The sequence below is a fragment of the Corylus avellana genome, chromosome ca1, assembly GCF_901000735.1.
Source record: "Corylus avellana chromosome ca1, CavTom2PMs-1.0".
Lineage (NCBI taxonomy): Eukaryota > Viridiplantae > Streptophyta > Magnoliopsida > Fagales > Betulaceae > Corylus > Corylus avellana.
The window spans coordinates 47,873,746-47,897,027 of NC_081541.1; the positions used below are offsets into that span (position 1 = coordinate 47,873,746).

General features: G+C 36.2%; 1 protein-coding gene across 1 annotated transcript in view; it reads left to right on the forward strand.

Moving 5' to 3' along the window:
- The first annotated feature begins 4,548 nt into the window (after positions 1-4,548).
- Positions 4,549-23,282, forward strand: part of LOC132188155 (endoribonuclease Dicer homolog 3) — a 22,373-nt gene continuing 3,639 nt past the window's right edge. The window contains exons 1-23 of the mRNA XM_059602560.1: positions 4,549-4,845; positions 4,962-5,142; positions 5,319-5,432; positions 6,229-6,363; positions 6,475-6,544; positions 7,039-7,103; positions 7,180-7,311; positions 7,434-7,586; positions 7,878-8,007; positions 8,695-8,800; positions 8,879-9,071; positions 9,162-9,322; positions 9,430-9,648; positions 9,809-10,074; positions 10,642-10,913; positions 11,015-11,541; positions 11,632-11,726; positions 17,170-17,396; positions 17,490-17,699; positions 19,493-19,969; positions 20,310-20,579; positions 21,423-21,749; positions 22,344-22,587. Coding sequence (XP_059458543.1) covers positions 4,685-4,845; positions 4,962-5,142; positions 5,319-5,432; positions 6,229-6,363; positions 6,475-6,544; positions 7,039-7,103; positions 7,180-7,311; positions 7,434-7,586; positions 7,878-8,007; positions 8,695-8,800; positions 8,879-9,071; positions 9,162-9,322; positions 9,430-9,648; positions 9,809-10,074; positions 10,642-10,913; positions 11,015-11,541; positions 11,632-11,726; positions 17,170-17,396; positions 17,490-17,699; positions 19,493-19,969; positions 20,310-20,579; positions 21,423-21,749; positions 22,344-22,587 — 4,735 coding nt within the window. The 5' untranslated portion in view covers positions 4,549-4,684. The remainder of the gene's footprint in view (positions 4,846-4,961; positions 5,143-5,318; positions 5,433-6,228; positions 6,364-6,474; positions 6,545-7,038; positions 7,104-7,179; positions 7,312-7,433; positions 7,587-7,877; positions 8,008-8,694; positions 8,801-8,878; positions 9,072-9,161; positions 9,323-9,429; positions 9,649-9,808; positions 10,075-10,641; positions 10,914-11,014; positions 11,542-11,631; positions 11,727-17,169; positions 17,397-17,489; positions 17,700-19,492; positions 19,970-20,309; positions 20,580-21,422; positions 21,750-22,343; positions 22,588-23,282) is intronic.

The window sequence follows — 23,282 nt, forward strand, 5'->3', positions numbered from 1 at the left end:
ATGCATTTGAGTCCTTGTTGATATCGAATATTGAGGTTCTCAATATTAAGTTTCAGAGATTTATTTTCTTCCTTGAGAGCATTTTTCTCCTGTGGCAAGTCACGTGATTCTTTCAAAAAATCACAAGTATCCTAAAAAACTTTGGCAGCCTTCTACTTTCATTGTTTTCCATAATAACACCGCAACATTCCTCCTGATCGGAAAACCCTATAAGCCGCCTCTCGGCCTTTCTCCTCAGAAAACAATTTTGAGAGATTTGCTCCCTCCTCCTCTCCCCTTCCCCTTCTACTCCCCGCTCCTACCCTCCCCCGCCCCTTCTAGTTTTATTTTTTATGTTTGTAGGTGTTCTCCAACTAGATCACAACTTCGGTCTCTCCGCTATGCATCTGTCTACCTTCCACCATGTTGTGCCTTTCATCTCCTCCCCGACCGCTGCTGCTGTTTGTTGGCTATTTGTTTGTGTTTTTTATTTTGAATAAGAGGTTTCTTCTCTCTAGATCTGCCCTTATGAGCAAGGAGGAATAATTAGGTGTAAAGGGTTATTTCTCACTCCCTGGATAGTTTGGTGCGAAATGTTATCTCTTATGTCCGGTTTAAATAAATTTTGTTAGGAATTTGGCTACCCATGTCTTCGATCTAGTATACTCAGAATAGATCTGCTATTTAACGGTATTTGTATATAGGTTAGCGGAAGATTAAAGTCATAAATAACACTTGATTGTAAGAATTTTTGTTTGTATCTTGACTTTGTAACCTCATAGCATGTGGCTATGATTTTGTATAACTTTATGCTTTGTGTTGTAAGAGGTTTTTGCTTTGCTTTGTAAAAGCTATATGCTCGTAATTTTTAATCAATGAAATCCTCAGATTTCCGTTCAAAAAAAAAATTCTCCCAATCAAAATGTGACACTGTTGGAGATAAAATTGTTGAAGGACCAAACAACCGATCAAATTTTGAGTTCATGGCGGCGAAGAACTCCCGCATCACACACATTGCAAAACCCAAACTTTCCTCTAAACTATCAAGCCTTTGATCGAAATTGGAAAATGGTGATGAAGCCATAATTGGCTATGATACCAAGTTGTTACAAACTTAAGTTCGCAACGGGATAAATTAGGTTCTAAGGAAACCTAGACCTTAAATTTTAAAGGAACCTAGACCTTTCAAACACAAGGTTTGTGATTAATTCCTTCCATGCATTTATTCATAGCATAACCTCTTTAAATAGAGGATTTGTTACATATTACATAAGAGAGTTAGGGTTGAGTGAACAACTCTTACTGAAATATAAACTAGGGTTGAGTCATAATGAAACTCTTATTGAAATAATATCATAACCCTAATACGGCTAGATTATGGTTAGTTGACTTATGCTAACATAATATAAATTTAATACATAAAAAGTCTAATATGGAAAGGCCCGTAACACATTTTTGGTTCGGTTAATGGAAATTGTCGGTTAAAACAATTAACTCATTGATTATATTTCGATAAGGATTTATTTTGAAATATTCAGTTAAACGGATATTTCGGGTTAAAATCGTTTGGTTAATCAGTTAACTGTGAGATTTTTTAATTGGGCAAAAAATTGATTGTTTTAGGGCTCAAATTGTTTTTTTTTTTTTTGGCTAAAATAATTTATTGAACTTAATTTGGGCAGTTTGGGAGACACATTGTCACAATTGAAAGTTTGGGGGAGACATTGTTAATTTGGTGGTAGTTTGAGGGGGTATGTGGACTTTACCCAAAAAAATATTTATTATCAGTTAATTCGGTTAACCGACAAAAAAATATTTATACCTATTAACCGAACCGACGTCGGTATAAAAATCCTTAACCGATTACGATTATAGACCGACTTCTGGCGGTAGGGGGTTAATGTTGGTTCGGTCACAGTTAGTAGGCGGTAAACGGTTAATTTGCCCACCCCTAATTATAAGCTCCGTTTATTAAAATTTCGAGAGAAATATATTTCCCCTTCTAATAGAACCCGTTTTTAAGTTGATTTTATAATCCGTCAAATAGGATGAGCCAAACTACTAATTTGTGACAAAAGTACCCCCTTATATATATATATAAAGGGAGGGAGTGGCCGAACTACATTTAGGGCTTATTTGAGTGTGCATTCGGTTTGAGGGGTCTAAAAGTACGTTTAACATTCAAAAAGTTTGTTTGAAGAGAAAAAAATACCCGTTTGATAAAGAAATTGAAAGTGTTTTTTGGGTCCAAAAGACCAAAAATGACATTAAAAGCTTAAAATTATTTGCCAACAAAAACACTTTTGGTACAAGCTTGAAATTAAAGCTTTTGCCAAAAATCTCTTTTTAACTTAAAAGTTATATTTTTCAAAGGCAATCTCAAACATGCTCTTATACTAAGAACGAAAGATGGTCATTCATTCTCAATTTATTTTTTTATTTTTTAAAGTAAGGTTGGACTCGTTTGGCAATTCACTTTAGTATAACTTTTGCTGTTTAGCAAAAAAGCACAAACATTGACAAAAAAACACAACAAACACAATACCCAAATAACAATTAAAATAACTCACTTTTACGTTATTTCTATAGAAAACTTCACTTTAAACTCTTGAACTTTCATGCGTTTTGATAAGAAATTCATAAATTTCAAAAACTCACAATTTAACTACTGAACTTTCAATTTGGTTCAATTGACCCCCTCTATCAAATTTAACCGTTAACCCCTAACAAAAATTACTAAAAAGACCAAATTACCCTTCGATTTTTTTTTTTTTAAATTCATTTCAAAATTAAGGGTAAATTTGAAATTTTATAAAAAAATTAAGGGGTATAAATGTCATTTTATCATTTTTAACATTTTAAATTTGACAGAGGGGAGTACATTGCATCAAATTGAAAGTTCAGAGGGTAAAATTGAGAGTTTTTAAAATTTTGAAAGTCTTTTCAAAATGGGCGATAGTTCAGGAGTCTTTAAGTGAAGTTTTCCCAAAGAACTTATCTGAAAAACATTTCATAGTTAAAACATAATAGACATATGAACAAGCCCAAACACCGATGAAACATATTTGCATTTTTAGTAAAGAAATGTTATATGTTACACTTTTGTTTTATTTTGCTATTTTTTTTTTAACAAAAACTAATTCAAAGGTAAATGAACATCGACATAAACTAATTAACAAATCCATAAGTATAGCCACATCCATCAAATGAGAGGAGGGTGATATTGGGTGTGGTCACGGGTAAATAGCATTAATAATTGAGATTGAGACCCAATCATTGAGTGTGAAGCTTATTTATTAGAGACAATCAAAATAATTAATAAAAAAAAAAAAAAAAAACTCCACATCCAAGTAATACCCTTTTTGACAAAAATTTTGGTAACTAGAAGAAAAAGAAATTGACCAAGAAATCAGACCGAACGCCAATCAAAATATGATGCACAAAGCTCAATAATTTAGTCTTTTTAAGTGTGAGGTTTATACTTGGTAAAGGAGCATATTTATAGGCTAAAATGTGGAGTTAGACTCGGATTAGGTCTCATTCTTCAACTTGATGTAAGAGTGCTAAGAGTTTGAGTTAGACCTGGGGTTCTACTTTAATTAGTTTTGGAGTAGGACTATTGTGTTAGATTCTTCAAGGAGTTCTAATTGGATCTAGATTGTGACTCCTACTCCAATAGTGATTTCCTTAGATTATAAGATAAAGATCCCTAGAATCTTTCGTAAATAAATGCATGAACATCCCTGGAAGGTGTTTGTTTCGAGGATGCTTGACTATCCTGAGAAGTGTTTGTCTCGGGGCTTGTGTGTAATGGATGACTCTTCGTCCCGAGATAAGCTCAATCCTGATACTCAACCTCAATATGCTCTACGTCTCTCTAGGAATATCTTTCCTGAGAATGATCCCTCAGGTATTCTTCATGTCCTCCCGAGATATGCCAATCTCAAGAATTTTGCCATCCGGGCCATGAGCCTATCATTGGCTTCGAAGCCCAGGATCTGATAGATTGGTTAAGTAGGATTATTCTTAATAGAAATTATAAATAATTATTTAAAAAGCATTATTAAACATACTAACATTTTTCATATTTAAAACATAATAGACATAGGAGCAAGCCCAAACACCAACAAAACATATTTGTATTATCAGTAAAAAATTTTTATTGTACTTTTATTTTATTATGCCAATTTTTTTAGTTATTTATTTTAATTAAAACTAATTCAAAGATCGGACATGAGAGGAGGGTGGGATTGGGTGTGATAACTGGTAAGTAGCATTAATAATTGGGAAATATTAGGGATACCAAATCTTTCAGTAAAAAATAAATATTAAAGTAACGTGAAGCTTATTAATTAAAAATAATCAAAATAATTACTGAAGAAAAATTCTAGGAATATAAAAAATAAACTCCACGTCATTTTAATTTTTTTTTTTTGGGTAAAAAAATTGGTAACTACGAGAAAAAGAAATTGACCAGGTTTGACCAGGAAACCAGACCGAACCGAACACCAATAAAAACATCCTTAATACTACATAAAGTGAAACAAGGAAAACAAAAGAAAAGAAAATTGGTTCACACTCTCTGCGTGTTTGTGCTTCTTTCTGATCAGAGTATTTTTGTGATTTGACTCGCTCATTGCTTGTATTTCTGCTCACGGACTGAGGGAGTCTCTTGGGTTGTTGTAGTTTGTACACTATAATCATCATGCATTCCGCGGAGAAGCAGACTCAGACCCATAATCCTCTTAAGCGGAGTTGCAGTTACATGAACGACTCCAGCCCTGACATGGGTCTCAACCCTCCTGATGATCCTTCTCTTCAAAAGTCACCCTCTTCCCCCAATGCCAAGAACTACATACCCAGAAGGTTTCTACCTTTATTTATTTTTTAAGGATTTGTGTACTTGCCTGAAAAAGAAGAAAGATTGTTGTGTTTTTCTAGATTTTAATGATGTGAATTTATGAATTTATGTGGGTTTGTAGGTACCAATTGAAGGTGTTTGAAGTTGCAAAGAGGAGGAACACAATCGCAGTGTTGGATACAGGTGCTGGCAAAACGATGATTGCCGTTTTGCTTATCAAAGACATAGCTGAAGCTATTAAGTCAGGTGACCGTAAGAAGTTGGTTATTTTCTTGGCTCCCACGGTTCATCTTGTTAATCAGGCATGTTTTTTTAATTTACTTTCTTTTTATTGTTTTCTTTCCAGTACTTTTCATATTTTTCGTTTGGGTTAAAAGAAAAGAAAGAATTTTATTGCTAATGTCTCCTTGGGAACCCACGTGCAATCTGGCTGATCGATTCATTCACATATTGAAAAAAGTGGGTTTTGTGTCTGCAGCAATTTGAGTATATCAAAATAAGTACAAGTTTGCAAGTGGGAGAGTATTATGGAGCCAAGGGGGTTGATGAATGGAGTTTAAAGTGCTGGGAGAAGGAAATTAATGAGCATGATGTAAGTTTGCTTCTGAAGAGCTCAGTTTATAATAGTGATTATCTGTATACTGAAATATTACTTTTATGTTTTTTATTCGGGAAGTTCTAATGGTTACTTCTTAATGGCAGGTTATCGTTGAAATCTCAATTTGAGCTTCCACCATTTTAATTATTTTCTTAATTTTCTTTCTTTATGCTTTATATGCACTGGCGTTTAACATAAACAGTTAGTCAATGTTTCCCATATTGTTTGGTTAGTATTTACTAATGAGATGTTGAGGAATAATCCCACATTGCTTGTGGACAAGACCTGAGCATGTTTATAAGAAATTGACTACCCTTTCTTATACAACTAGTTTTATAAGATGAGTTAGGCTTACGGAATTCTTCATGGTATCAGAGCCTCCTGTAGGACGAATGAGCCCACACTACTTATCCTGTGACAAGGACCAGGAAAAATACTGGCTTGCACGTAAGGGAGGGTATTGAGGAATAATCCCACATTGATTGTGGAGAAGACCTTGGGCATGTTTATAAGGAATAGACAACCCTCTCTTATAAAACCGGTTTTATGAGATGAGTTAGACTTACGAAATTCTTAATGGGAAATCAATTAATTGATTTTTTTTGAAAACTTTGGCTTTTGTTTGCCACAATTAATTTTGCTTGTATAAGTTGTGAAATAAAAGATTATTCTTTCTTAAGCCGCTACAAATGTTAGTTATTTGTCTTAAAGTGTGAGATTTAAATTTCTATTTTCAATTTATTGTTGATAGTGTCATGTAATAATGCATATCCTCTGTTTTATCTTACAGGTACTAGTTATGACACCCCAGATTTTTTTGGATGCACTAAGAAAGGCATTCTTGAGCCTAGAAACAGTATGCTTGATGATTATTGACGAATGTCATCGTGCTACTGGTAATCATCCTTATACAAAAATAATGAAGGTGAATATCTTTTATTTTCCAATTTTGTTGTTGCACCCATCTTAACCTGAATTTTCATTCTTATTATGTGTGATTAAGAAATATCTCAATGATTGTTTTGTTCTGGTGAAGGAGTTCTATCACAAATCTATTGACAAGCCAAAGATTTTTGGAATGACAGCATCCCCTGTAGTTAGAAAAGGTAAGATATCGTAGTGATGTTGTGTACTTCTTTTTCATTGGTGAAGATGGGGGGTAGGTGCAGTACTTTTTTACAGTATTTGATTTGCTTAATAGTGTACATGTCATAGATGTGCTATATTTGTATATTGCAGTTGGTACTTTATATGTATAGTTTCACTTAATTTTTCACACTAGAGATTAAGGTGAAGTCTCCTTAGAAGCTGGAAAGCTAATTAGCTTAATCATTTCTAAGTTTCTCTGCACAGCTTTTAAGTTTTCTTTGTATAGCTCATTTGACAGCTGTTGAATGATTAGAGTATCTTAAGCTCTTGCCCATCTGTTGCAGTTTAGTAATTTTGCTTTCTCTTATTTTATGCTTTGTGTTTAAGAAATACTATGCAGAACTTTTGGGGGCTCATTGCCAAATATTCAATATCTGGTATCTGGTAATGAGATCTATTGTCAAATAAAAAGTTATTGGATATGCATAATTAATAGAAATTTGCGTATCAGGTGTCTCATCCACCATGGACTGTGAGGGTCAAATATCAGAACTTGAAAGTATCTTGGATTCCCAGGTACTTAACATTTTTAATAGTAATTATTCTTCACTCGTCATGGGTTGAACTTGAGTATAGATGCTTTCTGCTCTAGGTGTACACTGTTGAAGACAGGACGGAGATGGAAGTATATGTGCCCTCGGCAAAAGAAACGTGTAGATTTTATGACCAAGCACTGTTCCCTGGTTTGGGTTTAAAAGAAAAAATAGAAGCCTTGTGGTCCAAGGTATTTGTGCATCTATATGTATGCATGTTCACCCATAGAAACACATCCTATCCATTCTTATCTTTTTGCTTTTATGCAGTAAACTTGTCAGGATACTAATGAAGTACAATCTGCATTGACAGTTTGATGCTTCCTTGTCAGAGTCGCAAGGGTTGTTGCAAAGTTCTTACAAAGACACAGACGACAAATTTAAGATGCTGCGAAAGCGGTTGTCCAATGACCATGCAAAGATTTTGTATTGTCTTGATGAGCTTGGACTCTTGTGTGCTTATGAGGTATGATAGGACTCAAAACTTAGAATAATGAGAAAAAAGAATTGTGGTTTAAAGGGAAAAGAAATAATATACATGATCTTCTGTTTCACAATTGTCCTTAATTTCCTCCAATTTTATAAAATTGAAGCAACCCTAGTTGCAGACATCATAGCCATAATGATCGCTATACAACGTTACTATTGTCCGTGGTCATACCTTTTGGTTCTACCTACATCTAGATGGTTATTTTTCATGATCACACCTTTTACCTCTTAACTTTACCTTTTCTATATTATGTTATTTGTTTTGTAGGCTGTGAAAGTCTGTCTAGAGAATGTCCGGAACACCAAAGAAGAGTGTGAAGTTTACAGAGCATGTTCCTTGCGGTGTAAATATTTTCTTGAGGAAGTCTTGTGTATAATTGGAGAATCTTTCTCAGACGGTATGACATTTGGGAGCTTTCTTTCTTTATGCTTTATCCATATTAAAAAAGTACCATAAGTTTTCCATTTTTGTTGCATTGTTGTGCTGCAAACTGCTTTCGTTTGTTTGTTACAATCTACCGCAAGCTTCTTTTTTATTTTTATTTTATTTGTTGCGTACTCATGATTCTGATATATCATGTTCACATCATTTGCTACCATTACCTATCGTGTCCACATCATTTCCTCCGTGTTCCATAACCCACAAGATGTAACAATTATTGTTACTACTATCTGGTGTGAATCAACAATTTTCTGACTTCGGATTGTCTTTTCTATTTTGTTGGGGTAAAAGCTGGAAAATTATAAATTGTTGAACACCTTCTACCCTTGGAAAATACTTCTTTTTGGTGTAATTTAGTTGTTAGTGATATAGCGAGGCACTGTACACCATAATTGGCATTTGTGAACACTACAGGTTATATCCTTGCTTTTTTAAAAAAGATAATCTTCTTTCCATTAATTTTTGAATGGATTTAGTTTGGTATCTGCGACAATCTTTCATATGTTGCATTATATCAATATTTTGGGATTTATTTCTTTGCCTGATGTACTTTTTATGGTTATATGCCTATATTTTCATATAAACATATTTTCTGTTTTAAATATTGTATTTATTACTGATATGATTTCTTTTGTCTTTTCAGGTGATAGAAATCTTCTGGATTCAGGGTCTGATTATTCAAAGGCAGTAGTTTTGGGTTGTGTATCTCCTAAATTACTTGAACTTCTTCAAATCTTCCAATCGTTTGGGTAACATAGCTACTTTACCGGTCAATTGTTGTTTATATGATTAAATAGTGGATTTACCATCACGTTTTGTAATTGCAGAGGAGCAGAGCAAGTACTGTGCCTCATATTTGTTGAAAGAATTGTTACAGCTAAGGTTATTGAGAGATTCGTGAAGAAAGTTAGCTATTTATCTCATTTTACAGTTTCATATTTGACTGGGAGTAATACATCAACCGACTCGCTGGCACCAAAAATGCAAAAGGAGGCCTTGGAGTCATTTCGCTCTGGGAAGGTGTCTAATATTTTACACCATAGAATATGACTTGTTAGAAGTTTTGTTATTCAAAAACCTGATTCTAAGTGAGCAAGCCCTTCCATGTAGGTCAATTTACTATTTGCCACTGATGTAGTTGAGGAGGGAATTCATGTGCCAAACTGCTCCTGTGTGATACGTTTTGACCTGCCCAAGACAGTCCGTAGTTACGTCCAATCTCGGGGACGAGCTCGACAGAATAATTCTCAATTTGTCGTGATGCTGGAGAGGTGAAGTTGCCTCTCCTTTACATAGTTTCTCGAAACTCAGATTTTTGTTGTTGTTATTGTATGTTTTGTAAAATATATTGTTGTTCTAACTATACGTATATCTAAAGGGGAAATGCGAAACAAAGGAATCAACTGTTTGACATACTCAGGAGTGAGCGTTCAATGACAGACACAGCCATGAATAGAGACCCTGATGTATCCATTCAGAAAGCATGTAGTATTGAGGACACAAATGCATATTACGTGGATGGGACCGGGGCGTCTGTTACTGCAGATTCTAGTGTCAATCTTGTTCATCGATATTGTGCAAAACTCCCTGGTGACAAGTATGGATATGTTTTCCTTGTAAATTGTTGATGTACAAAATATAATTTCCTTTTATATTTGGTAATGATGTATTTATGATTCTTTTTATTTTCCTTAAGCACTGAGTCATTAAATCAATTTATTTTGTATTGAGTCGTAATTGGTTTCTGTATTACTTAGGTACTTTGCGCCAAAGCCAAATTTTCACTTTTCATGTATTGAAGGGTCTTATAAGTGTAAAATGACATTACCTCCTAACGCGGCTTTTCAAACCATAGATGGTCCCTTGAGTAGGAATTCTCATTTAGCAAAGCAGCTTGTGTGCTTGGAAGCATGTAAGAAGTTGCATCAAATGGGTGCTTTGGATGCTCATCTTCTCCCATCCATTGAAGAGCCTTCTGAGAAAGATCTCATTGTAAAAAGCAAAGAATCAGGTTCAGGTGCTGGTATGTATATGAATAAACTACTAACAAATTTATTTTTGATTGTTAGGTATGGCGTTCACAGAAAGGTTCTGTTATTTCTTTATTTTTAAGGGTTCACTGGGGTATGTTATATTATTGAAAGACATGCATTTGTATTTGAATCTGACTCAATCTAGAATGCATAGGAAAAACTAAAGCAAATCCTTGGTAAAATACTCTTGTGTACAAGACTATTGTTCGCTTCTCAAATAATTGTAATAAGAAGACCGTTCATAAAATTGTTTGCTCAATTTGCCCTTGTATGTAAAATATAAATGATTCAGCAATGTCCATGTAGTTTGCATGAAAGTATACTTTTGGTTTTGTAGCATCTAATTGGTTGCAAATATACATTTGGTTGATGTTTTGGATTCAAGTTAATGTTCTTGATGACTTAATGTTGTATATTTGAGTTGCTTTTGAATTCAACTGCTGAAAAGTAGAGTGGGTGTCTGTCCTTTTATGTTGCTGAACTTTGTTTTTCTATCACACCTGATATGTGCTTAGGCCTTTTTTTTTTTTTTTTTTTTCTTCTTTTGGTGTTCAAAGGAACAACAAAGAGGAAGGAGTTACATGGGACAACTTGCATTCGTGCACTATCTGGCACATGGGGTGAACAAATTGATGGAGCCAGTTTTCAGGCCTATAAATTTGACTTTCGCTGTAATATTCCTGGTGAGCTGTATTCTGGATTTGTTCTTTTGATTGAGACAGAGCTTGATGATGACGTGGGAAATATTGAGTTTGAACTTTACTTGGTCTCAAAGATGGTTAAGTCTTCTGTATCTTTTTGCGGGCAAGTGCATTTGGATTCGGAACAGGTGTGCGGTCGCTAGCTTGTTAATTTATTAGTTGTCTTCTTCCTCTTCTTCTTTAGAGAAATACTTCTACTAATGCTGCCACATCCGTTTTTCTTTACCAGATGATCAAAGCAAAGTGCTTTCAAGAATTTTTTTTTAATGGTTTGTTCGGGAGACTCTTGGTTGGATCCAAATCTGGAGCACAGAGAGAATTTTTACTTCAGAAAGAAACAAAATCACTATGGAGCCCATCCAAAATGTATTTACTTCTACCTCTTGAAGAATTCAACACTTCAACTCCTGAACCTTGCAAAATAAACTGGACAGGAATCAACTCTTGTATTTCTGCGGTTGAAATTCTGAAAAAAAGGTCAGTGTTGAGTGCTGTGCCTGGTGAGACAGTAAAGTTATCACCTTGTAGAAACAGTTCATTTGAAACAGAATGCAACAGCGATAATGTTGTCCACTTTGCTAATTGTTTGGTCGACATAAACAACCTCAAAGATATGGTAGTTTTGGCAATTCACACTGGAAAAATCTATTCTGTTGTTATGGCTGTGAATAATACATCTGCAGAGAGTCCTTTCGATGGAATCACTGGCACTGCTCCATCGGAATATGCAACTTTTGCTGAGTACTTCAACAAAAAGTAGGTGGTTTCCTACCATGAATGATGTTTTGTGCTTTCCCCACGGAATTGCTGTATATAGTCTCTGTAGATAACACTTGTCCTGATCAGGTATGGAATTGCACTTATCTATCCGGGACAGCCTTTGTTGCGGTTAAAGCAAAGTCATAATCCACACAACCTTCTTGTGAACTTTGATGATGAAGGTCTGTTAATTTGCATACTTGAGTTTGTTACATATACTGTTCCTGTACATTTGTGCGCATGATCTGTATATTGCTCTTAAGGTCCTTTTGTTTATCATTTGGGAAGTTTATTTGGTAGTATTGCTTTGGTAATATTTCTCGTTTTTGAATATATATATATTTCGTCCTCCAACTTTGATAATCTGATTCAAACAAATTCGGCCTAAAAATGAAAGGAGCTTAGGTCTTGAGTTCACATTTAAAATTCTTTTGAGAGGAGCTTCATACATCTTTCGACTAAATACTAATGGAATCTTTACTTTGAAGATAAGTTATTCCCCTGATAAGGATGGTTACTTCAAGATGGTTCTTTGTCGAATTGAAGTCCTTTGAATTTGTCCGTTAGGAGGGGGTTTCGGTTTTACGGGTGTACGAAAGAAGTAGAGGTTTTGTTCGTTCAGTTTCACTAGGTAAGGTCAATGTATCGCGGTTGATGGACACCATGAGGGCTTGCTTCAAGTAGAGCATTCAAAGGAATTTGTGAAGTCCTGGAGGGTTGGGATTAAAAGCCTTCATTGCCCAATGTGGTTTAAGTCGTTTCTGTCCTTTCTTGGAAATAGCGGAATATGGAGCTAGCAGTATGAGAGGTTTTGTTATCATCCCTAAAGGTAGAAGAGGTAGCCGTTGGTTGTGATTCACTCTCAAGCTGCGTAGGTTCCTTGATGCTTTCTAGTCGCCCCATGGTGGGAGTAAAAGGGAATGGCGATCAGGGGTATCTTTAGATGGGATGACAATGTCTAGCTTGGCAAAGCACCCTTCGTCACTTGAATCATGCAAACCGGCTGAGTGGTTGGCAAGCGATCATATGTGGAGGCCTTGGCCAGGCCAAGGCACAGTCGAGGCAGCTCTGCCTGTCTTGACGTTACCAACGGTTGGGAAATGTACAGGGAAAGGAATGTTGTGGTTGCCTGATTTTCTGCTAGTCTTGTCCATATTGCAGAGGGTGTGCATGGCGATATCAAGGATGACAATAGTGTGTGGCAGTGTAGACTCTCAGCTTCGTCATTGGTGGTTTGTCATGCAATGGCATAGGGGCAGGGATACGTAAAGAGCTACTCATAGAAAATTTCTCTTCGCTTGGACTCTCTCCCTGAAGAGAAGTTTGGGTGGATGAAAAATATGATTGAGACTCAAAAAAGGTAACATCCATCGAGACAAAACGGTTCCGAGAAGGGAACGATAACATTTATATCCCTTATGAGTAGGGGAATAACCCACAAAAATACATTTGAGAGCACGTGGATCTAATTTACCTCGACTTGGACCATGAATGTTAACGAAACAAATACAACCAAACACCTTTGGAAGTAGATAAAGGTGGAGACAATATTTCAAGAGGTGTTTTGAAATCTAAGACGTGAGGACGTCCTATTGATGAGATATGCTGCAGTGAAGTAAGGCATAACCCCAAAAAAAATTTAGGGACATATATATCAATCATTAATGACCAAATTACCTCAAAAAGATGTTGATTTTTCCGCTCAGCAACTCCATTATGCTAGGGATTATCAGCAGAACTGGTTTGATGGATAACACCATGTTCACGGAAAAAGTATTGAGGCTACTGGACAGATATCCCCATTATTGGAATGGTCAATTTTGATAGAGGCATTAAATTGGGTTTGAATCATACAGTGCAATATCTTAAAAATAGTGGACAAGAAACTTCGGAGTGGTTAAGGAAGATTATCAAAGGTTTTAGTAAATTTTGGGGTTTGCCTTGTGATAAATTTGAAAAGGAGATTATGGCCCTATTCGCTTTTATTGAAGAGAAAGGGTTCTCCTACTAGATCTGCTCAATTGATTCCTAAGGGTACTAGAGAAATGAAAAGACTAGATTGTTTCATTAATTATGCCTCTAAAGGTTCTACATCCAAATTTGCTAGTAGAAGAGGGTGGGCGTTTTCCATTCCTTTATGAAGTTGAAAATTATTCTTGGAATGTGAGAGGGTTGCATGAAGTGAATAAATGTTTGCGTATTAGGAATTTCTTTAGGACATGGAAGGCTGACATAGTAACCTTATTGGAGACAAAGTTGGAATAGATGTCCAGAAGTATAGTGCGGAGTTTGTGGGGTGGGTGACATCTAGATTGGTGTCAGTTGGATTCTACGGGGGCATCTGGTGGTATTTTATTGATCTAGGATAGGAGTTATGCAAAAAGTTGAAGGCTGTGTGGGGAACTATTTGGTGGCATCTAAATTCAGAAATGTTAGCGACCAGTTTGAGTGGGCCTTCGCCAGTTTATACGGCACTAATTCAGATGTTGATCGCTGGTTGCTATGGGAAGAGATGGTGGGGTTGATTAGTTGGTGGGATTTACCTTGGATTGGGGCGATTTTAACGTGATTGGCTTCCCTAGTGAGAAATCAGGTGCGATCAGCTTCTCGCTCACTATGGAAAGAGTTCTTGGACTTTATCTTTGAGTAGGGTCTTATGGATATCCCGCTCCAAGGCTGGGATTTCACTTGGTCTAATAATCGGGGTTCTCCTTCATGGTCTAGAATCGACAAGTTTCTCTTTCGATTGGGAGGATCACTTCTCAAACGTGGTTCAGATTAGATTACCGAGAGTTCCCACAGGTCACTTTCCTATTTTTCTTGATTGTGACGATTTTAGAGGGGCAAAAGTTATTTAAAAGTTGGAAGCATGTGGCTGAAAACAGATGGTTTCGTTGAGAAGGTGAGACACATGTGAGAATCCAACCCTCCACACAAAAAGGAGCTGTCTAGTTGGATGTCTGAAAATGGGGATAGAGAGTAGGTGACCTCCCATAGTCAACTCTCCATGCACTAGGCTCAAGATGTCGGGGGACTTGTCATTCAGAAGATATCAACTAGACACCATATGTGAAGACAGAAGAAGAATTACTTGCGGATAGAGAACAACTTGCAGACAAATGGAGTGTCTAGAAGTGTTTTTCATTCAGCCTTATGCAAGCTGAGCATGCAAGACATCTATGACTCAGCTTGAGGGGGAGTGTTGAAGATGGAAATATTCTCTCCCTGATTTATCTCATGATTTGATTTGATTATGTTTTTATTATGATTTTATGTTATTTGAAATGATTGTAGTATTTAATTATTTCTTTCCATGTTAGTTGTTAGGTCTTTTCTTTTTTGACAAGTAATGTTATATATATCAAAAAAAGTGCAATGCGCCTCTAAGTACACAAATGGTATACATAGGAAAACCCTCAAAAACCCACAAAAAAAGACCATATACAAACCCTAAAATGGTGAAAAGATTAGCAGGGTGGAAAAGGCTATACGTACCTAAAAGGGTGGTCGCTTAACATTGATCAAGTGCACGCTGTCCAACCTCCCTACAAATTCCTTTTTCTTTTCCCTATCCCAGTAAGTGTTGTTAATTGGATAGAAAAATTGCATAGGGATTTCTTGTGCGATGGTTTGGATAACGAGTCTAAGATCCATCTTGTTAAATGGAACAAAGTATATAGTCTCCTTCATCATGGAGATTTGGGAATTAGGAATTTGCTCACTTTTAATCAGCCTCTTTTGGGAAGTGGTTATGGAGGTATGCTGTGGAGAGAGAGGCTTATTGGACAGATAGTGGATAACAAATATGGTAGTCTAGTGGGTGGTTGGTGCTCTAATGTTGTTACCGAGCCAAAGAGATGGATGCAAGGAGGGAGTGGCATGGGCCAGCCCCCCCCCACCCCATTCGATGGGATTTTTTTCTTCTTTTTTTTTTTTTTAATAAAGGTGTTTTCAGTACTGTTGGTTGTATGGCCCTAACAAATGAAGTTTTGGCCCCTAGCAAATAAAGGTTTGGCCATGCAGGCTGCAACACTGTCAAATATGGCCATTGTTTTTCGTTTCTTCTTCTAGTTGAGTTTGACTTTTCTATTAAATGATAGTGTAAAAACAAAGGGAGACTTTCTCGTCTTACCTAGGAGGCTAGAAACGCAGAATGTGATTATTGTGTGACTTGTGTCAGCCTGTAGATTAAAATACACAAGTGACACAACACAATAAATTGTGGTGAGCTGGTGATTGTGATGTTGAAAAAAAAAAAAAAAACTCATAAAAATGGCGTGACAGTGTGAAAAGACCCACAAAAAATTACAAGACACTAGTAAAATCTATGAGGTTTTGTTAACCGCACAAAGTGAAAGAAAGATATAGATGAAGATGAAGGCCGACTGCACTTTCGACCACAAAAGGAAGGAAATTGGTTGACCAATGACAATAATTGGAAGCTGGATTTTGTATCCTCTCTTTTCAATGCTGTGTGTTCCATTAGGCTAGGTTGGGGAGATGAAGTGTTGGATTCCTTTGAAAATACAATCTTTTGAGGTAATTGTTTTTTACAAAGTCCTCCCAACGTTGACTCCTCTTTCCCATGGAAGAGCATCTAGAGGTCTAAGGCTCCTTTGATGGTGGCTTTCTTTACTTGAACAACATCTCTAGGAAAAATTCTCTCTATGGATAATCTCTACAAGTGTCACATCATAGTGTTTGCTTGGTGTTGCAAGTGTAAAAAGAGTGGGGAAACACCTGAGCACCTCCTTCACTGTTACACTGCAAGAGAATTGTGGAATCTGGTTTTTCAGATGTTTGGAGTAGAGTGGGTTATGCCCAGACGGGTCGCGGAGCTCTTGGCGTGCTGGAAAGCAATGTTTTTAATATTGTTTGGAATGTAATCCCTTCTCATTTGATGTGGTGCATTTAGAGAGAAAGAAATGCTCGGAGTTTTGAAGATTGCGAGAAGACAAGTTCGGAGCTACAACTTTATTTTCTTACATCACTCTTTGAGTGGATCTTTGTTAACACCCTTTTGAATATCTCTTACTTAGTAAATTTTTGTGCTCTCTTTCTTCGTTCTTGATCTCCTTTGTATTGTGCCTTTTGCGCTTTTAATGAAATTTCTATATATATCGAACCCCGAATTATGCATTATCAACACCCTTCTGCCCTATCAGGGTTCTGTGCTTGGTGAATCAACTTGGTTGGAGGGAGAGGGCACATCCCTTTAATTAACCCTCTGCGCTTTATTAATGATATGAAATTACTTATAAAAAAAATTAAGGAAGAGAAAAGAGAGTGGAGTTAGGCACTCGTACACACTTCTCTCAAGGTAAATTTAAGGGGGAGGTAGCAGGTAGCAGTCAACTTACATTTCCTCTATCTAAGTGTGATAGAAAACTGGCTTAGAAGAGCATGCCTGGTAAGAAAGGGGGAAAACACAAAATTTCCTACATTTCAAGTTATTATTCTAGATGAGGTATTAGTTTTTTTCCTAGTTGGGTATGTCAGACAAGTTGGTGTGGTAGAATAACTAAATGGATTTCTGATTCAAGTTCAATAAAATTGTTGAATCAGATTAAGCAATGTGTGGCACTGTGTGGGTATTGTTTCTAATATTTTCTTACGATTGAGCAGGAGCTAAAGGTAAGACATTGGAAGCTGGTGTGCTTATCAAAAAGCCACAAATGCATGTTCATATGCCACCTGAGCTTTTAATCAGAATTGATGTTTCCAGACAAGTTTTGAGATCATTTTACTTACTACCATCTGTGATGCACCGTCTGGAATCCCTGATGTTGGCCAGCCAGCTTAGAAAAGAGATTGATTGTTGCTCTAGCAACTTTCATATTTCAAGCACATTGGTCTGTCCTATTATCTGGTTATTTTCTTTATTGATCTATTTTCCGTTGAATCATACAGTTATGTTTAATCTAACCCAGTTGTTTTGTGATTAGATTCTAGAAGCTCTTACATCGCTAAGATGTTGCGAGAATTTTTCAATGGAGCGTTTGGAATTGCTTGGGGATTCAATTCTAAAGTATGCTGTGAGCTGTCACCTCTTTCTTAAATATCCTGAGAAACATGAAGGACAACTAACTGCTCGACGCTCATGGGCTGTTTGTAATGCAACACTCCATAAGTTGGGAATAGATCACAAGTTACAGGTATCTGACCATATATCTGCTATATATGGGTTAGATCTCTTTAACTGGTTTCTGTTTGGCATATCATTGTACAAATTAACTAAACTTCCTGACCTCTTTTCAATGAGAATATGTGCAGTATCAGTTATCATACACTTGCATCCGAAGAATGTTGAACTATACCTTTTCTTTTCCATGTGTGACAGTGAGAGCTTTAAATATCACCTCACAGAGAAAATCTACAGCACATGATTTTTCATATTAAAAAAGGTTGTGTTAGTAGGTTTGTTGCCTCTGGAAGGGGAGGATCAATATATAGTGTTGCTGGATTTAACATTACCAATGCTGGGGTCTTTAGAAGTTATTGTACACCTCAAATTAGAGGCTTCACATAGTCATATAAATGGTCTCCTCAGACTTTTCCCTTCTTGTTCTTCTTTATATTTGGATGGTTTGGTGAATCCCATGCTTTGTTTTGTTCAATTTTGGAATTAATCACAATGACCCTCTATTGTCTACAGCAACAAATGGAGCAAAATTTGTCCTAATTCTCCACTGTCTTGTTAACTGAGGGGCATGTTTACCTGCAAAGTTATCTTAATTTGTGTTCCCAGTATGGATTTTAATCTGCACCTCTTTGATCACCTATCGTCATTAATGTCAATTGCCTGCAATGACTAAGAAGAAAGTCAAACTGTTTTAAATCAAAACAGATCTCAATATAGTCCTGATCTTTCAGCCCCGGGCATGCGCAAAAAAGACTACTTAAATGGCACTTGGACTGATTTTGCTTCTACCACAAACTATTCAAATTATTCAATTGAGAAAAATATTTTCAATTAGGCTTGGGTTGGTTTGATCTTTAAGCTGTTTTTATGTTAGGCCTTGGTGCTAAATGCCATGACCCAAATCCATACCTAAAAGGACCTTAAGGTATTACAGTAAATAATTAATGTAAAAATTTCAAGATGTGGGGTATATCACTAGATATGGAACTTAAGCTTTTCTGATGCAACCAATGCTCAGATGTCGGTCCATCTGCACATACTTCTAGTTGTCATATTTGTCTCATAATGGTTCATGCATTGTGGATGTTTATTGTTTATATGCGTGGTTTCTTTTATTTCAAATTATTTGTTATTTTCAATGTAATTATTGAAAAAGTATTGATCTGTCATTTTTTTCTTAGTTAGTTTACACTAGTGGAATATGAAATTCATCTTAACAGGGGAACAGAAATGTACAAGTAGACTGTAGACCCAGCCGTCTACTTGAGGAATATGCAGCTTAACAGCATCAATAGTTAGGATTTATCTGCCATGAAGCGCAAATTTGTATATAGGATTCAGCTACAATAATATGGGTACAAGGAAACGGCAGTTTGGATGAAATAGTTTCAGTATCAAATATGTGGGTATGAGCATGTCAAATAATTGGCAGCATCGTGTATGTTTTTTTTTTTTTTTGATAGATAAATACAACTAAGAAACTTAAACAGTATTAAATGTTTGACCGTACCCTCCACCCCTTGTTTATGGGGGGAGGAGATGCAATTTGGTCCAAAGATCACTGGCATATTATTACATACATTTTATACTTTGGGCAAATGATATTAGTGGCGTGAACCTGTCAATTTATCTGCACTTCTGTTATATCTGTCTGAGTGTAGTTTGTCTATACCATGCTTTCCAATTCCTGGATGCATGCAATTTTGGACTGTGATTTGGGTGCAAGGGTTCTGTTGACTTTTAACTGGCTTAAGTACCACAACGATTTTACTTGTATGATATGATGCTTTGCACTTTCTGTAACAGGGATATATACGTGACAGTGCATTTGATCCTCGTCGTTGGGTTGCTCCAGGACAGCATTCTCTACGGCCTGTTCCTTGTAAATGCAGGGTTGATACTCTAGAAGTGCCTTTGGATGGAAAATTCCAAACTGAAGACCCAAAAGTTGTGGTTGGAAAGTGCTGTGATAGGGGTCATAGATGGATGGTTTCAAAAACTATAGCTGATTGTGTTGAAGCCCTTATTGGAGCATACTACATTGGCGGTGGATTAGTTGCTGCACTTCATATGATGAAATGGCTTGAAATTGATGCTGAACTTGATCCCTCATTAGTTAATGAAGCAATTGCTGTTGTATCTCTACGATCCTATGTCCCAAAAGCTAATGAGATTGCAACCCTAGAGTCAAAGCTTCGGTATGAATTTTCTGCCAAGGGTCTTTTACAAGAGGCCATAACACATGCATCTGAGCAAGAAGTAGGAGTTGGCTACTGTTATCAGGTAACAACGGAAGTTTTCAGCAGACTTGATTTTATTTAATCTCTCTGTTCTGATCCCCGCTCTCTTGAAATCACCTCTTCAAATGACTGTAGAAGACAATCTTTGTAAATTTCAAAATTTAGCAACTCACAAATTCTTTATCGTGGCATGCTAAAATATCAGAAAGCTTTTGCTGATTGCATTTAATTTTACTCCAGAAAATGGAGTGTGTGTGTGTGTGCGTGCCCGTGTATATATATAAAGGTGTGCGCGTACATATATATACAATGACAAGATATTGAACATGCAGTGAGCAAGAGCTTTATGTGTCTCTCTTTTTAATTTCTTGAGTTTTTGACAGAGGCTGGAATTTCTTGGTGACTCGGTGTTGGATCTGCTTATTACACGGCACCTCTTTCAGAGCCACACAGATATTGATCAAGGCGAGTTGACTGACTTGCGCTCAGCTTCAGTTAGCAATGAAAATTTTGCTCAAGTGGCTGTAAGACACAACCTTCACCAGCATCTTCAGCACTGCTCAGGTTTACTGCTAAGTCAGATAACAGAATATGTGAAGTGTATTTCTGAGCCTCATACCGGCAGATCACTCCAAGGCCCAAAGGGTCCTAAGGTTAGTTCTTCTCATTCCTTTCTTTTTAAGGTGAATTTGGACGTGCGCCTTTTGTGTCTGTTCTGTCTTTTTTCTTTTTCTTGCAAGTCAGTGATTTATATTATAAAACAAAGGGGGGAAAGTACACACCCTCTCAAACTAACACCCAATTCGTAATGTCCCCTAAACTAAAGATTGCATCAATGTCCCCTCCAAACTACAAAAAATTTGTAATGTACCCCTTTTGTCCCTAAAAATACCCCTAAATTTTCGAAAAAGAAACAAAAAATTATCTTTTTAAAAAGAAATTCAAATTTAAAACTAAAAAAGAAATTGTAGTTCAGCCACCCCCTCTTCCATCCTCTCTTTTTTTATTTTTTATGGAGGACATTGCAAATTGGGTGTTAGTTTAAGTGAGGTATGTGTAATTTTCCCAAAAGAAAATGTAGGCACATCTCAGAAATAGCATATGCAAGAAGCCAAAAAATGAAAAAAAAAAAGCAGCCTCTGTAGGTAGAATAACTAAAACCAAAAAACAAGAAACCATGTGTTACAACAAAAGTATCAAAAGTCAAATAGAGTCTGGAAACCTCCATGATCTTTGCAGCCGCTTATTCTGATTATTTTTCTGTACCTCTTTTAGATCACACAGCTTGCTCCTAGCAAAGTTGACTGAATCTAACAAAGTTGATCATTTCATATATAATAACTAGGCAGCTTTCTGCTCAGCCATGAAGTTTCTGTTATTGTTTCTAAAGAATATGCAGTTGTAGAAGTCACTTGGTTGTTAAATTGTCCACTGGTTTACTTTTTTTGTGGTTTAGTTTTCTCTATGATCATCCTTTCTTATTTTTTTTGTTACAGGCTCTTGGAGATATTGTGGAAAGTATTGCAGGGGCAATACTAATTGACACGAAGCTTAATCTTGATGAAGTGTGGAGAATATATGAGCCACTATTGTCTCCAATTGTGACCCCTGATAAACTCGAACTACCTGGACCGCGTAAACTGAATGAATTATGTGATTCTCTTGGGTATTTTATAAAAGAAAAATGCATACAGAAGGGAGATATGGTGCATGTTGAGCTTAAGTTACAGCTGAAAGACGACCTTTTGGTTGGAGAGGGGTATGAGCGGAGCAGGAAAGCTGCGAAAGGAGAAGCAGCATGTCATTTGTTGAAGGAACTTGAGGTTTGTTGGTGCTTCTCAAAATGGCTGCATGTTGTCTTATTAGCTACCATAATATTGGTTTTACTAGTTTTTCCAAGAACTGATGCATCATAGTTTTATTTTTTTTGCTTTTCTTTTATGCTGAGGTAGACCATCTTAATCAAAGATTATTGGGCGGTTCAATTTTTTCCTATAATAATTTAAAAGTGACCTTTTTTTCTTTGTGTGTTGCAACAACAATCTCAAAGCTATATAAATGAATACCAAAAATAATACTAATAAGATTGAGAAAAAAAAAAAAAAATCAAAGACGTGTGAAACCTATGGAACGATTTTTAACTTTCAGATTCTTCTTTTCTCCAAATTTAGCTCTGATTTTTGGTTTTTAGATGTTTGTCTTGGGTGTTTAATCCCCATCCCCCCTCCCTCCCCCCAGTCCACCGGGCCACTTTTCCACCTTTATTTTTTATTGTGAAGTTAGCCTAGTGCTTCAGTATTAATAAAATAGATAAGTGTGTCAACTGGTTTGATACGCTGCGTATCTCAGAATCTCTCAATCTCTCGAACATTTTCATTGACCCAACATTTCTAATGTAATACTTGTATACGCAACAGAATAGAGGAATTTCATGCTCCCGGAAGAAGAGAAAGCTGGAGTCTGACCATGCGCGTGATTCACCTGCTTTAGACTTAGAAATTGATGTCTGCAATCAAACGACTGATGAAATTTTTTTGGAGCCAATTATCAATAGAAAGCAAGAGACAAATGAAGTTCAATTGCCTGCAGAGCCAAGTGGAGTTTCTTCCCCAGCCAGTGAATGCTCCAAGAAAGCCGGCAGTCCTGACAATGGCACCCCAGGTTTGCACCCTCCATGTGATATTTTTCTCATTTTGATAGTAAGAGTGATTGATCCAAACCTGCCAGCGTATTATGTCGGATTAATTAGTGCGCATATGTGTGGCATTTAAGCTTTTGCATTGCAATGTTTTCTTGGTTAATACATGATTTTAGTCCCTAGATTATCAATTCTTTCAATTTAGTTTTTGAAATTTTGGAACCGCTTAAATTTCTGCAAACAATTGTGGATATGACAAATATTTTGTATACCTATATTTTTACAATATTTGCTTGGCAACAAAATCATTATATATATATACACTTGAATTTAATATTCATAAAATTAAAAAAATAAATATAAATCATTTTGTTGCCGAATGTACATGTTACATATCTCCATATGTTTTGATTTTGTGAGACTAGTATATGACAAACCGCGCTATTTTAGCATGATAAGAGTTTTTGTACCAAAAATGTTACCGCATCAACATCCATCAGTCAAATCGTGACGACGAGTCAAGATAAGGGTAACAAACAAGCGTTCAAAAGTTCAATGACTAAATTTAAATGATCAATAGTTTAAAGACAAATTTGGCATATGACACATGGTTTAGGAATCAAAATCGTATTTTGAATTATTCTCTTCTAATTCCCCTTTCCCACACCTAGTCTTTGCTGCCCTTTTATTTAAACTGTGACACTTGTTCTTATACCCC